Genomic DNA, 16,424 nt, shown 5'->3' with positions numbered 1-16,424 from the left:
GACTAATAGATACACTATGTTTTTAGTTTGGTTGATATCATATGCAGCTTTATTGGCATCTTTATTTTTTTACTATCCTAAATTATTTGCTTTTTGAGGAATTGCTTATTGATTGATTGTAAACTGTAATTATAGCATATGTTTTTCATTTAATGGAATACTGGTGGATATTGACTAATTTTTTATCCTTCTTTTATGAAATATTTATTCAGATTTATTATTTTATTTCTGCCAGAAACCTGAGTGCTAGGAGATGTGAGGGTTGATGGCTATGATTCAGGTTTGAATAATGTCTTCCATAGTGAGAAAGGGGAATCTAGGTGTGATCTAGGGTGGCTGATTATATTCATCTTGAAGCACAAGTAATTCAGACAATCTTTTCTATTTATAGGGTGCTAGTGACACAAAATGTAAGCACCTCAGTTTGATACTCATTAATTTATAATTTTTATTATCATTATTTTATGTCAGCAGTTATAGTTCAAATTAGGCCTACTGCCTATTAGTATCTTCCTCTTGATATGTAATTTAAGTGCCAGAATGGAGATCGCTGATTTTATTTATTTACTTTATTATTCTATAATAATAAAGTAATTAATATAGCTGCTCATATATATTACTTCAAGTGGCTACCAAACAAAACAATATGAAACAATTAAACAACACAACAGAAACAATGCAATATACTGATAATATAATAAAATGAGGGATTACAAATCTAATAATTTTTTTTCAATAATTCAGTAAGTGATTGAAGATACCTGGTATATTATACAATTTAAAACCTGAGTATCATTATTAAACTTAATGTAGAGTACGAATACTGGAAGCAACAGAGAGAACAGTAAAATGATAAATAGCGATAAATTATTTTCTTGAAAAGAAAAAGGCAACACTATATAAAAGAGAAAGACAAAAATGACCAAAAGACATTATTATTATTATATATTTTTATTCATTAAACATGAAACTCAGTCAATTATTATTATTATGATCATCATCTTCACCATCTTTTATTCATTATTAACATTAAACTCAGTCAACTGTACATTTAAAAATGTATCACAAATATAATTGGCATATTATATTATAATAATAATTATTATTCATTAAACATGTAACTTAACTGAATATTTAAAAATATCACAAATATCATTGACTGGTGCTGATAGTTGATACATTTTGAAACTGCAACTCATAATTTTATTAATTAATGCCTCTGTTGCTGGTCAGGGACTGTAATAAAGTTATCTTCCCTCTAATGCTGAGCATTTTTAGGGCATTATTTTTGTTGATTACGTTAAATTACAATATATAAATTAACTTGTTTTTCCACTATGACTCTTCTCCCAAGAAAATGTACAAGCTTTCTTTATGACTGATTGAAATTATCTATTATTGCCATATATAGAGAGAGACATAGAATATTAATTCTCAATTTTTTTTCCTATTAGGACAATCATGTGGTGATCCAGGGAAACCAGAAAATGGTAACCGTATTATTCTAACGGATTTCCTGCTAAAAGCAAACGTAAATTTCACCTGTAATGAAGGGTGCGTGTTGAGTTGGCTTCCATAGCAAAGTTTAATTATGATACAAGTAGTCCTTTATTTTAGACAACAATTGAAACTAGAATTTTTGTTGCTAATTGATGCAGTTGTAAAGCAGCAAGACTCAGATAAAGGGTGTAGGAATGGCAAGAGAGATATAGCAAGGCTCAGGGAGGGCATGTGGAGATTGCAAGTGGTCAGCATGGCATGAACACAGTACATAGTAAATCAATAAGGATGAATAAAAAAAATGTTCCACTCTTTCATGACTTGTTTTCCAATGTTTACTAGACTGTGGATGAGAATTTTTATAGCAGAGTTGGACTTTTTTTGCCACTTAGGACTAGATTTCTTCTTAACAATGTAAGCAAATATGAAAAAGGAAGGAGGGAGGGAGGGAGGGAGGGAAGGAAGGAAGGAAGGAAGGAAGGGAGTCTATACCAGGACTGTCAAAACTCCCAGACCAAGGGCTAGATGCATCACACGCTGGCCATGCCCACGCCCGGTTTAGCAAAAGGGGAAAAGGTCCTGATATATCACGTGATGCTGCCGTGATGGTATGAGTTTGGCATCCCTGGACTAACTGGTAACCCTGTCTGCTTACATAATCTTCAAGTCTCCCAATAGTGTACTCAGCACTGCTATAATTAAGTCATCCTCTTCTTTCCTTTTCTAGAAACATGGACTTCTCAAGAGACCTGTTTCTTCACCTAATAGGCCCAAAATGTTGTAATTTGACTGTGATAATTTATGTTTTAAATAATACAATAAATCTTCAATAATATATGCTTTTTCTTGGCTGTCCATGGTATTCTCCAAACTTTTAAAAGAGAAAGAGATTAAAATGTATTATGTTCTTTTTCTTTTCTTGAGGTACCAATTAATTGGATCACCTACAAGCCAGTGCTTATCACGTTCATTTTCTAATAATACAGTTGTATGGAAACCAAAGCCTCCAATATGTTTCAGTAAGATTCTTTTAATTCTTTCAAACAGCCTGAGCCCAGGATTTGCCTGTGGATTGCAGCGGGGGAGGGTATGAAATGCTTAGAACAGTCTGGAATTCCAATGGAGCATCTCTAAGTTTAGCAGCTCCTCATGCTAGTTTCAGACGCTGAGAAATTGGATTAAAGCTAATACAGAGACTTAGCTGTTATGTGGGCATTCATGGATTTTTTTCTCTTTTGTGTTTGTTCTATTTTAATCTCTCTTCTGGAATTGAATTCATTCATCCATCCATCCATCCATTTTCCATCTTTAGAATTCTGAGTGCCTTCCAGGAACCAGGATAGGATTCCATGGCATTGCTTGTCTGGCCAGGAACTAAGATAAAAAACTGGGTATCATGTACTATATTCTCATGCTGACAAGTGAACTCATTCATTTATGTAGATGTTGAACAGAAATGGGAAGAAGGGTGAGCCTAGCACAACAGGGCCCTTGGACTGGATTTTTCCTACGCACTAATGGTATTAACTGGATCAAATTCCAAAGGAAGAACAATTGCAGTAGTGTTCCCCTCTCAACATTTTAAGTTAGTCCACAAGTATGCCATAGTTAATGGTAGCAAATGCCATGGAAAGATCAAGTAAGATCAGGAAAGTTGTATTATCCTTAATCCTGATCCTGTGAAGGATCATTTTCAAGTGCAATCAATATCATTTTAGGGTTAGGTCCAGTGATACATTTTTTTGAAGAAGCAGGCACGATTCTTCACTCAATAATAAATTAACCATCATTTGATATTGAATACCTCCTTGAGGGCTTAACCAAGAGGGGCATAAATCTAATTCAGAGATGGTAAAAATAACATCCCTAAGGACAGCAAGGTTGGAGCTAACCTAAGCATAGGTGGAATCAGTGGTGGGATTCAAATTATTTTACTACTGGTTCTGTGGGCGTGGCTTGGTGGGCATGGCAGGGGAAGGATACTGTAAAATCTCCAGTCGAAGGTGGTATTTGCCGGTTCTCCAAACTACTCAAAATTTCCGCTACTGGTTCTCCAGAACTGGTCAGAACCTGCTGAATAGCACTTCTGGGTGGAATGATGTTCCAAAGGGCAGGTGCCACAGCAGAAAATGCCATCTTCCCATCAGCCAACACTCCTTAGCCAATGCCAGATCTGGAACAGGTGGAAATAATTGGGGAAACCCTAATCCCAAGGTATGAAGGCTTGAATTGTCCCCGAAAGCATGCTGGAAGACAGTGCAGCATGTGGAACAGTGGCATCCTATGTGCCTTAAAACCAATGATATTAACTTGACACTCCCCTGCATTTTCCAGCATCTGAGGCCTCCATGTTATTCAAAAGCATTGCAGCAGTCTAATTTGGAGGTCACAAGGACACGAGTGATTGTGAGCAGGGTTCCCTGGTTCAGGTAGGGTCACAACTGATGCACAGCCCAAAGCTGTGCAAAGACTTGAGCAAGAGAAGCAAGTACAGGAGGACCTCCAGATTGCATACGAGGTGTGTCTAGGGAGGTGCCACCCATCTACAAACGAAGTTGGAAGTCCCTTGAACAAAGAAGCCCCCAAACCCAGAACCATTTCTTTTTGCTCGGGCTGAGAAGAAGCCTGTTGTGCCCCATTCAGGCCCCCATAGCCTCTACGCATTGAGAGAACCTCCACAGTAACACTACGGTAGCTAGGGTGGAGATACTTAGACAGCCCATACCAAACTCTTGGATGACAAAAGAGGGGCCGCAGGCTAGACTCTCATATTACAACCCCGCCCCCATATCAACACCAACTGTAACTATCCCTATAGGAAGGAGAATCAGCACAACACTATGCCACCCACACCCAAGTCCTACAGACACTCCAGAAGGAAACCGTGATTGATGGTATTAAAGCTATTGAGAGATGAAAAACAAGGATGCTTGCATCACCCCCATCTTGCTCCCACCAGACATCATCCAAGAGTGTAATCAGTGCTGTCTCATCCCAAATCAGGTCTGAATCCTCATTGGAAAGGCTTCAGACAATTTGCTTTTTCTGGGCCTCTAAATATTTAGCACAGCTGCCCTCTCTACAATCCTTCCTAAAAATGGAAGGTTGGAAACTGGATGGAAATTTTTAAGGACAGTGAAATCTACTAATGGCTCTCTGTAAGGGGTGAACCAAGAGATGGCAGGAACAGCCCCCTTTCTCAAAGAGGAATTCACCATTATCAGAACCCATTCAAAGGTCCTTTGGCTAGCAAGGAGAGGCATTGATCTAATACAGAGATGGCCAAGCTAACAGCTTAAAGGATCCTATCTAATTTCTCAGATCTGACAAGATCAATTTTTCCCCTCATAATCAAGCCAGACCTGACCCTCACTAGCTTTTGAAAGACCCATATCCAACTGACTTGGTGTTAGCATATTCTTCGTAGTGACTGTTTAGGTGAAGATATTGATGACAGATGGATGGATGGGGGATGGGTGAATGGATGGATGGATAGATACATAGATGACACAGACAATCTAGTTTCCTCTTCTAGAAAAAATAATTACCCATTTGTGTTTTGGCAGATTTTTTACCAATCACAAAATTTTGTCTGGGTTTCAGGGCCCACTTGTCCTCCTCCTCCAGAAATAAAGAATGGAACTTATACTGGAGGAAAGAATGGAACTTTTCCCCTTAACTCAAATGTGACCTATATCTGTGATCCCGGGTTTTCACTTTCTGGAGGTGATCTTCTGCATTGTATAACTGAAGATAATAAAACTGGGATCTGGAGAGGGTCTGTTCCTGAATGCAAAGGTAAAATATAACCTCAATTTTTTTTACTAAGTTGAATGATGTTTTACTTTGTAATTCAGTGATTTTTATTATTTTTAGAAAAAGATGTAAAATATGAATTATTAAATTTGATGTTTTGTATAATATTTAATATTTTATGCTGAGATACTTTCCCAAGTTTAAAAAGAAAGAAAGAAAGGAGAGAAAAGGAAGGAAGGAAGGAAGGAAGGAAGGAAGGAAGGAAGGAAGGAAGGAAGGAAGGAATAGATTGAGTATGGCAGTAATGCTGTTTCACAGATAACATGGGCAGCTTCTGCAAAGAAACATACTTTGGAGTTTTGTTCTTTTTTCTCCATTAAGCATTTTATACCAAGTAAGAAAAATTCTTTCTTCTTTCCAAATATTCTCATATTCCAAATGACACTTCTGTGTTTAACAATAAACATTATATATTTTGTTTAATACAACTATATGTAACAACCATATGTATTTAACTTTAAGTTTAAGTAGAAAATTAAAATATTTTAAATACTTTTATAAATATATTATGCTATTCTAGGCACTGGATAATTTTTAAAACTTGACTTGCCATATGTAATAGCATAAGAAATATTTTTTCATCAGCCTAGTATTAACTCTACCTTTATTGGATACTATCTGGCACTAAAAGCTTCCGTTGTAAGGAAATGTTTTCAAAGGATATGAGGTCATCAACTGGGAAAATAAATCCAAATCCAAATTTTAAATCTTTGAGTGTCCATGGAGAGTTGCATGTCTCTTTCAGGAGTCTCCAAAGTTATGAATGGGGAATCAAGAGGCATAGCTTTAGATCCTGCTGTGTTTCTTATATACCTCCCACCTGTTTCAGAAGTGGTAGATTTCTAACAATAACATTGGGTCTTTGACAATTCGCCACAGCCAACTCGCCATGGCCAACTTGCTGAGGGACAACTCACCACGGCCATCTTGCCACTGGAGAATTCATTGTGGGACAAGAGTTACACTAATATCAAAGAAATGTGGAATAGAATAATTAAAGGATGCAAAAGAAGGGACAGAATGAAATGTGAATGGCAAAAATTAAAATAATTTTTTATTTACTTTAAATAATTCAATAGAATTGTTAAAATTGTCCTGTAGTGAGTTGTCCCGTAGCGAGTTGACCGTAGAGAGTTGTCCAGCAGCGATTTGGCTCTGGCAAATTGCCCCATTCCAATAATATTTGCTAAGCTGTGATGAAAAACATTGCCATCTATGGGGTGGTGGAGCAATCTGGTATGGAAGTTGCTGGGCAGACTTCAGAATAGAGGTTAATATTTTACCTGCTCCTCCTTTTATACAGTTGCTTGTGCCCAATGTGCAGGGAAAGACTTACAATCATCCTTCAATGACTGAAGTTACCATAACACTGAAAATAGTGTCTTATTTTTCACACTTATGACTGTTGCAGAATCCCTATGGTCATGTGATCAAAATCTGGATGCTTTACTTGTAAACTTCTTTGTTGCTAACTTTTCAGAACCTCTAGAACACTAGTTAAAGCTTTTGGAAACATTTAATATAAAATCAATTAATAAACATAATGTGAACATTATTATATGAGCAAAGCAAATTATACTAGTTCATTGTATGTTCTTAAAACAGCAGTGTCAATTTAGATCAACAAAGGACAGTATAGAAATGGATACTGCATATAATTCTATTTTTCCCGACATTTCATTTTTTTCCGAAGGCTTGTTTGTTTGGTGGGTTCAACATTTTGAGAAATGTTACGTCTTTATTCATGGGATGAATGAGCCTATTAGGGGCGACTAATGTGACCTAATTGTAGAGTTAGGACTCAAGCTTGGCATCCCTGCTATATACTAAGGTATGTGTCCATTAACCTGTGTCACAATTTTTTATTTTATATGCTGGAAGCATATATGAAATGATACCTGGATAGTGTATTAGTCTAATGCTATCCAGTGGGGACTGCATTTATCATTCTTGAAATTGTTTATTTATATCATTATCCTCCACAATTTTTTTGTTTGCCATTCCAATAGAACGTTCTGCTTATCTATTGATTTGTCATGACCATCACCTCATTCTAGCAGCAAATGCTTGTTGCATTATCAAATAATCTTACAAAGCTAAGGATACAGCAGGGTGTGGAAGTAAGCTTTTTTTGTTTTAAATTCAGAAAGAACAAAATGTTTTTTTAAAAAAATATGTGACCTATTGAACATAATTAGTGCTTGTTTTATACAACACTAGAGGAAATCACGTACTTGGTATCAGGTTTCCTGAAAGTCCAAGTGTCAATGATTGTTCATAAGCTAAATTTATTTGAAACATCATCATGCATTGCTTTATTCAAACATAGATGACTCAATGGAAAAATTGAGTGCACATGTCCTTCCCTTGGTTAGCTAATCTGTCTTCCCATTATGAAATGTTAATGTAGTAGTCTCCAGATTATGCTGGATGCCATTTATATATTCATCACCTTTGGTTTTCAAGATATTTACTATGAATAAATTGGAATTCCCAAGTTTTAGTCAGCCTTTCTCAGTTTTTGCCCAGCACATAGATATAAAAATTATTAATTGAACTCAATGAAAAACTAATAGATATTTAAGAATTTTTTCATCTTTCTTTCTATTGTAGGAGGGAAGCTTTGAAATTTGTTCAAATCATAGATGACCTTCATTTAAAATCATTTTAATCATTAAATAATGCAATAAGTATAAATTAACACTATTAAGACACTGTAGAACAGCTAACAAAAGATAGAGAGAAAACCAAAATGTTTGGGCAACCAGATAAGTTTTTAATATAGTAGAAATATTCTACAATTGGGTGGATGGGGGGTCTCTACTGAACGGATGTGGGTAGTTGATTTCATATGGTTTGTACCATAATTGAGCATGCCCACTTCTGCATTACAATTAATATCAATAGTCTACAGTGCATTTATCAGGATGTAAGGACTCTATTAAAAGTTATTCAGATCCTAGTTCAAAGATGTTTAAGACCAGAGAAATCAACAGTGGTTTATTAAAATGACTGAACGGCTAAATGAATTAGTGTAGATCCTTCAGAAATGGAGTTATATAGAATTCTGAGCTATTTGTAGCTATTTGCAGAATCCTCAAGGAAAATCCCCTAATTTCAGCTTTAAGGGATTAACCCAAAACTGTTTGCCAGCAAACGCTGGAGTTATTGTACAAGCCAAAATTGTTAATAGGTTGTTCTACCCAGTGACTTCTGCAGGAATCCAGTAACATGAGTAAATCTACAATAAACTTGACAAAGTTCTATTCTTACTAGGGGAATGCAATCCTCTCCAAAATAAATTATATAACTTCCAAGCCAGGGATCAACTTCTCAGCTGTATTTACCTTGTTTCATAAAGCTTTGAATTTATTCTCAGCCTCAGCCATTCATTTTTGTGAAAAAACAAGATTAACTACCTTGCAACAACTTTTCTAAGTGCCATAGCAGTTCCTAGAAAATACTGTTTTAACTTTATTTCTCTCAATAAAAAACCAAAACATTTATCAATTTTAAGAGCAAATCTGCTACTTTTTTTAAAAAAAATGTTTATTTCAGTATTTTCCATCTCCCAGAATAAAACTAAAGAATAGCATTTGCTACCACATAAAACATAAGGTAAATAAACAAAGCTGGTTGGTCATTTTGAAAAACAGAATGGACTTTTTAAGTCTGACTCAGCATGGTGCCTCATATGTAATGAGGATCTTAAGAAACTATTTTCTTCAAATATTTCTAATTATCAATGTAAATGTTTGCAGAATCTTTTGTCAACTGACAAAAATAAGATGCATGATAAAAAGGTAAAAAGTTTTACAGTGCACTTTTATTTTCTACCATGTTTACTTTTTTGCACAATCCTTTATGTGTTTATTCAAAACTGGTTTCCTTTGTTGAAAAGCTAAGTTGCTTGGAAGCAAATGAAATCATTTAGAAGTAACTTAAATATACAAGATGCAATTGCTTAATCTTTAAGTGCAGAAGTAATTCGTATTTCCGCTTCTGTTGATGCTCTACCATGAATGATTGGCAATGGCAAACCACTTCTGAAATCTTGCCAATATTTGGAGGGTCTTCTCCAGATAGTTGCTAGGAATCAGGAATGCTTGGACTAGTCCCTGCAGTCTTCTTGGCAATATTTCAGAAGTGCTTTGCTGTTTCTCCTTCCTAGGGCAGAGGGAGAGAGAGAGTGAGTTATTGGCCCAAGACACTCAGCTGGCTTTGAGTCTAAGGCAGGACTAGAATCCATGTTGTCCTGGTTTCTGGCTTGGTATCTTAAACACTACACCAAGCTGGTCAATAACATGGAATTAAGGAGAAACTTCCTGATAGTGAAGACAATCAAGCAGCAGAATAGCTTGCTTTCAGAAACCATGGCGCTCTGTTGTTACATCCTCAACCCCCCACTCCTTTAATCTTAAACTATCTACTGTTGACCTCACCCCATTTCTAAGAGATCTGTAAGGGGCGTGCATAAGTGCACAATCGTGCCTCCCGTCTCTGTCCTATTGTCCCCATTTATTCGTACCTATTTCCTGTATTCATACTCAGGTTCATTCTTATACCTATTATCTTGTAAGCGATTGACAAAACAAATAAACAAAAAAATAAAGGTGCCTTCCAGCTCTATTCCTATTCCATTCTATAAAACGTGACTTTAAAAAAGCAATTTAATGAGAATACCACTACAACTGCAAGTATACACCATCAACCAATATTTTCCCAGTTGGATACTCTCCAGCATTGTTGGGTCTTTTTCAAGTTGCAAAATCTTTTAGAGCTTTAAGAGGTGGATGGTAGTCATATTACCTCCGTTTGAGAGAACTGAAACCTAACACATAGCTATCGGTAAACTGGGGACGATCCAAAATACCAGCTTTGCAACCTGAATTCATCATTTCCAACCGGGGTCCCCAAACTTGGCAGCTTTAAGACTTGAGAACTTCAATTCCCAGAATTGTCCACAATTGTCCACAAAAAAGTCCACAAGTCTTAAAGCTGCCAAGTTTGGAGACCTCTGATTTACAACCTCCGCGGGTTTTTTTGTGTTTTTTCTTTTCCTTTCCGACTTAACCACCGCAACTTTCTTCCAGACTCCTTTTACAGTCAGAGTTCAAACCACCGCCCTTCCTCCTCCCGGGCCGACACACTTCCCGTCCGAAACCACGTGCTCTTGCGCTTTCCTGCAGCGCTACCCTTGATCGGTGGAGCAGGGCGCTGTCGCCTTAGAAACTCCCTTCCTGTTTGTGATGACGTGCCTATAAAAGAGCTAAGCGGCGCACGCCCATTTACTAGAAAAGTGGTGGGGTTGCGGTTTGTCGTCACCCAGTAGCATTTGGCGGCGGCGCTGCTCCCTTTTCTGCCTCTGAAGCTCCTGTTTGCTATTTAACGATGGGTCTTTTCGCTTCTTGTTCCGCCGGGGTTCTTTCGGCGGCCTGGCTCCTGCTGCTCTTCTCGTCCACGGCTTTGTGTGAGTAAGAGGCGCCTGCCTCTCCCTCTCTCTACGAGCCTGCTAAAAGTTCGGGCTCTAAAATGGGCGGGGGTATGTGGGGGAGGGGAGAGGCGCCTTAGTTATTGCTTTAGGAAGTGGACTCCGGTGCCTTTGCGAGCAGGCCACCTCACCAGACAGAGCGGCTGCTCCATTTGCTTCGCCGCAAAGGCAGCTCAGCTCCTTTGAGTCGAGGGAGAAGAAAGGACGCCAGCCCTCTGCGGGCAGAGAGAGGCGGGGGCTGCGAAGGCCACACCCATTTTGCCGATGTTTTGCCCCCTGTTGCAGAGGTCTCCACACTTGGCAACTTGTAAGACTTGTGGACTTGAACTCCCAGAATTCTCCAGTCAGCATACAGCTGCACAGCTGGCTGGAGAATTCTGGGAGTTGAAGTCCACAAGTCTTACAAGTTGCCAAGTTTGGCACCAGCAATAGCACTTAGACTTTACAGCCCTCTCTACAGAGTCAGTATATTGCCCCCAACAATTTTACCCACCTTGGAAGGATGGAAGGATGAGTCAACCTTAAGCAGTTGAGACTCGAACTGCTGGAAGCCGGCAATCAGCAAAAGTAGCCTGCAGTACTGCATTCTAACCTCTGCGCCACCACGGATCAAACCTAGGGGCTCTTTGGTGGCTGTGGATTCTCCATCCTTCATTTCCCCACCCGGGGACCCTTTGGTTGACTGTGGGATTCAGAAACAGCCCAGTGTTAATGCCAGATCTGTCTTTGGGAAGGCAGAGGTAGTTGAGTACCGGAACAGAGGCTCTTTAAACACCTCCTACTTACTGCTCCTGATGGGAGGCAAGGCTTTATTCAACATGTGTTCCTTTGTGTAACTTCATCATAGTTGTTTTGTGGGTGATGTTTGTTGTCCTTTCTCAAACAGAAATGTAACTAACTACAAGGGGAAGAAATTGGTTTTTCCAGTCTTGACCTGTTCACTTGACCTTTTCTCTGTGGGTTGGTTTCTTGAGTTACAGAAGCCAAACAGCAATTGAGACTGGGACTGAAAACCAAGCAGTGCACTTCTGTTTCAGAACATAAAAGCTGGACTCTGAAGCCAAGGTTCAGAAGAATATGTATTTAAGGATTATTTAAGTCACTGGTAGGGCTATATTTACACAGTCTTATAACTGCAGAAGTAAAGCCCAAAGACATAATTATGTTAAAAAACAAAATTTTCATGAATGAAGGTAAATATATGTGTCCCTTGAGAATGTTGCAGGATCCAATCTGAATCAGGGGATCAAAGATTTATTCTTCCAAGATTTTTTTTTTGGTTTTAGTTTGTCATTGCACCTTGTACAACGAAATTAAATGCCATCTTCAGTGTACATTATAACTATAAAAATAAAACACACACATCCTTTGCATTCTATACAATTGAATTGAAAAGCTCTAATATTGCATTAATATTACACTATACAGTAGAATTCAATAGAGTTACTGCTCTGGGATAGAAGCTGTTTTTCAGCCGATTTGTCCTTGTTTTTATTATTCTGTACCGTCTGCCAGATGGTAATAGTTCAAAAATAGGGTGCCCAGGATGAGATGGATCTTTGAGAATGTTTTGAACTTTCTTAAGGCAGCGGGAGCTATAAAGCTCTTCCAAAGAGGGGAAAGGGAAACCAATGATCTTCTGGGCAATGACGTTAATCCTCTGGAGCACTGTCCTATCTGCCACTGTGCAATTGGCAAACTATACACAGGTGCATTAAGTTAAAATACTTTCTATGATGCGGGGTAGAAGGTAACCAGCAGTTTTTCATTCAGTTGTTTCCTGAGAAGTCTCCGGTAGTATAATCTCTGCTGGGCCCTTTTGACCAGTGCTGTAATGTGAGCACCCCAGGTCAGGTTCTCTTTTATGGTAACACCCAGAAACTTAAAACTGACCACTTACTCCACTCAGTCTCCATTGATAAGGGAAGTATATGTCTGATCTATTCCTTCTGTAGTCTACTATAAGCTCCTTGGTCTTATTGGTGTTAAGGACAAGTTGTCTCCATACCACAAAAGCAACCCTCAGCTCCTAATTAGCTGGTGGTAAATCAGGATTCCTGTTGACTGACCGGGGGACAGTTTTGCAGGCTTCAATTATTTCTCCAACTATTTTTGTTTCTCTGGGCCAACAATCATAGCTATGAAGTTGAAAACATGTCTTTGTTCATTGAATGTGAAGCTATCAATGAGTTTGAGGCTCCTTGCCTAACTGCTCGCTTATGTTCTTTCTGATGGTTAGCTTCTTCTCTGTCTGTCCCACATAGTAGCAGGGGACTATCCATGCAGGAAATCTGGTAAATTGCATTTGAGGTTTCTTCCACCTCTAAACGAATGAATGGTTTTCAATCTGCCTGCCTTAAAAAAATAAGCTAAGATAGGATAGATAGCTTTAAGCTCCTCTAAAAAAGGGAAAGAGTATAGTGTAGTGAAGAGGAAAATGAGAAAATTGTAGGTTTGGAAGAAACCATAAAGTTTGTCTAGTCTGACTTATTGCAAAATATAGGAAACTTATTTTTAGAATCCATGAGGGATTTGACTTAAGAACATCAAACAATGGAAAATCTACAACCTCCCCAGCTAAACTGCTATACAGGTCTTATCATCTGGAGGCTTTTTTACCTATTTCAATGAAATCCAGCTGGCTGCAACTTGTTATTTCTCATACTAATTTCTGTGGCTATGGAAAATTGTTTCATCTCATAATCATCTTTGTTACTGCTCTCTGAAGCAGTTCTAACCTGTCAAATCTCCTTCTGATAATATAGGATTCAGAATCAGACAGTACTTCAGGTGTGGTTTTGCTGTGCCAAGGAGAGGGGAACAATGATTTCATGTGTTTTAATGAGTGCTTCTTCTAATAGCAATAGCACTTAGACTTATGCTTTACAGCCCAGTCGTGACCAGGAGGGCCTTTGCACAACTGCACGTTGTGCACCAGTTACTCCCTTTCCTGGACCAGTGGTCCCTACTTACAGTCACTCATGCCCTAGTCACTTCCTGTCTTGATTATTGCAACGTGCTCTACATGGGGCTGCCCTTGAAGAACATCTGGAAGCTCCAGTTGGTGCAAAATGCAGCAGCCTGCATGGTTTTGTGCAGACCCCGGTGTGCACATCCTGTGGGAGCTGCATTGGTTGCCGATTTGCTTCCATGTGCTGGTTGTCATCTTTAAAGCCCTTCATGGCTTGAGATCAGGTTATCTGAGGGAACGTCTCTTGCCGGAGCCCAGAGCGGGATGGAGCTCATCAAATGGCTAGTGTGATCTGCTTTAGTCGGGACAAGGTTGGGAGTTGGGGGTGAGTTTTTATTTTTTTCCAGATTTTGTTCTATTGTACTTTATTAATTTATTTGATTCTTTTTGTTAGTTTTTATTGTTTTTTATTTTAAATATGGTTTTACATTCTGTAAGATGCTTAGAGTCGCCATGGGCGAATAGGCGGCAACATAAATAAAATTAAATAAATAAATAAATAGGCATTTATTTCTGTTCTCTACTTCGGAACTTCCTCATTTTTACTTATCTACAGGTGACTGCCCAAGACCAGTTCTACCTCCCCATTCTTCACTAAGAGGAGGAGGAAGCCTAGACGATACCTATCCAGCTGCAGCTGTTCTGAGATTACAATGCATTCCAGGTTATGAATATATATCTGGAATAACTCCTAAAATGACATGTCTTGACACTAGTAAGTGGTCAGATCTTCCTACACTTTGTCAAGGTGAGTATCTTTTGTCAACAACAGTGGCTGCTATGCAGTGTTGAATGAAATATGTTCAACTCTCCAAAATTGTCAGATTTAAAGTTGTACATTTAATTTCCATCCTATAACTTGGAATAAAACAGTAATTTAAAATTCTTCTGACTATTGGATTATGAGAATTTAGCAAAGAATATTTATACCAAGCAAAAAGAATAATGCAGTTTTAATAATGCGAAGCAAAAAATGTGATTTTTTTAGAAATTAAAAATTGTTTAGCAAAATGAACGTACAATACAGAAGAATTTAAAATTATGTTAGCAAATCTGTAATAGAGGATAAAGTTAAAATGGCAATCAAGAAGATAAAGCCAGAAAAAGTTCCAAGAAACATATACAGTTGAATAATTATTTTTCAAGAAGCAAGCTCCAGCCATTTTTTGCACAAGGAAGTCCTGGCCAGTGTGCAAAAGAAAACTAAGTGGTGTGTGAAAGAAGGACCCTGTCAGTATTGGGGTACAGCATGGCACAGACAGTCCTGCCAGGCTTTAGAACCTTTCCATGGTGCTTCCCCTTGCATGTGGCTGGGATGATAAGCCCAGGGGAGAGAATGCAGGCCACAGAATCAGACAACTTGCTGCAGCCAACTCTTCATAGGAGAACTTGCTGCAGGACAATTCAATTCATTTAAAATAATTAAAAATTATTTTAATGTTTGCCTGTTGCATTTTATTTTGTTCCTCCTTTTGCATCCTTTTTTTAATGATTCTGTTTCACCATTGCTTTAATATTACTGTAACTCTTGTCCTGCGGCGAATTGTCTTGTTGTGAGTTGTCCCAGACTCCCAGGCAAGCAAGTGGGCAAAGATGACCAAGGTCAGCCAATCCACATGTTGTCAAACTACTCTGAAGGAAAGTTTAACTAAACTTTAACCCAAAAATATATCAATATTACAATAATAAAATCATAGGGCTGGAAGCAACCTTGGGGATCTTCTAGTCCAAGAGCCAAGCTAGAAATCCTTGTACCATCCTGAATAAATGGTTGTCCAATCTTTGGACAATAATGCAGAAAATTATTTTTTATTCCCCCATTACCTTATGTATGACAAAGAGATAATTGTTTACTATCCTGTTTCAAGATGATACATTAAGGGGAAGGAGGGGACCGAGATCCTTAAAGTGTAGAAATTGTAGAATATGGGTCTTCAATAAATTGAATTCAATAAATTGAAATAAGTTTAATTTTATATTTATTATTGATAAAAAGGTCCTCAGAGATAGACATAAAAATTAAGCTTCATTTATACAGGTACTCCAGAATCTATGAAATACCTGGGGATTATTATTCTTGGGAAAATATCTTGTCTAGTAGATAGGAGCTTTGCAATTTAAATTTCCCAGATGGGTGAGGATATTAAGATATCTCTGTTTCTGAGGAACATCAATATTGCACCAAGATTTTTAAAAAGAATATAAATTGTGATGACCCGTAGTCAGTCTCTCAAAATAACCCAAAACATACATTAAAGTCCGTAATGCCTTCAACTTAACTTCACTGTTTTATTACTCACAGTTTAATCTCACAAAAGTAAATAATGAGGCAAAAAGAAAACCAAAACAAACCGCATTGACAAAGTTCCGAAGCAAGCCAAGATAATTAATCATACATTCCAGGAAGAAACCAAGGAGAGTCCATGGGAAGAATGCCAACAAAAATAACCTCTTTCAAAGTTAACACTAAATTTTGACTCCAGCAGTTACAAACTTATATACATAGCTCCCAACTGCAAGCCACGAGGAGGATCATGGTAATCTCCTCCTGAGTAGACCTTGCTTTTCCCTGATCCTCTCCTCCCTGCGTGACCTAGGATGGATAGGGGATGGGCCTGGATCTTCCTCTGATTGCTCAGCCGGCCT

General features: G+C 38.1%; 2 protein-coding genes across 2 annotated transcripts in view; both read left to right on the top strand.

Moving 5' to 3' along the window:
* The window catches only part of LOC148126085 (complement decay-accelerating factor transmembrane isoform-like), a 39,608-nt gene extending 28,960 nt beyond the window's left edge, over positions 1–10,648 (top strand). The window contains exons 4-7 of the mRNA XM_087928694.1: positions 1,455–1,554; positions 2,425–2,519; positions 5,104–5,298; positions 10,410–10,648. Of these exons, the coding sequence (XP_087784820.1) occupies positions 1,455–1,554; positions 2,425–2,519; positions 5,104–5,298; positions 10,410–10,648 (629 nt within the window). The remainder of the gene's footprint in view (positions 1–1,454; positions 1,555–2,424; positions 2,520–5,103; positions 5,299–10,409) is intronic.
* The window catches only part of LOC113446113 (complement receptor type 1-like), a 164,413-nt gene that overhangs the window by 127,959 nt on the left and 20,030 nt on the right, over positions 1–16,424 (top strand). The window contains exon 22 of the mRNA XM_087930360.1: positions 14,335–14,526. Coding sequence (XP_087786486.1) covers positions 14,335–14,526 — 192 coding nt within the window. The remainder of the gene's footprint in view (positions 1–14,334; positions 14,527–16,424) is intronic.

This window comes from Pseudonaja textilis, chromosome 3 (genome assembly GCF_049901715.1).
Source record: "Pseudonaja textilis isolate UNSWEBS1 chromosome 3, rPseTex1.2, whole genome shotgun sequence".
NCBI classification, from domain to species: domain Eukaryota; kingdom Metazoa; phylum Chordata; class Lepidosauria; order Squamata; family Elapidae; genus Pseudonaja; species Pseudonaja textilis.
This window is presented reverse-complemented; position numbering and strand designations above follow the sequence as displayed.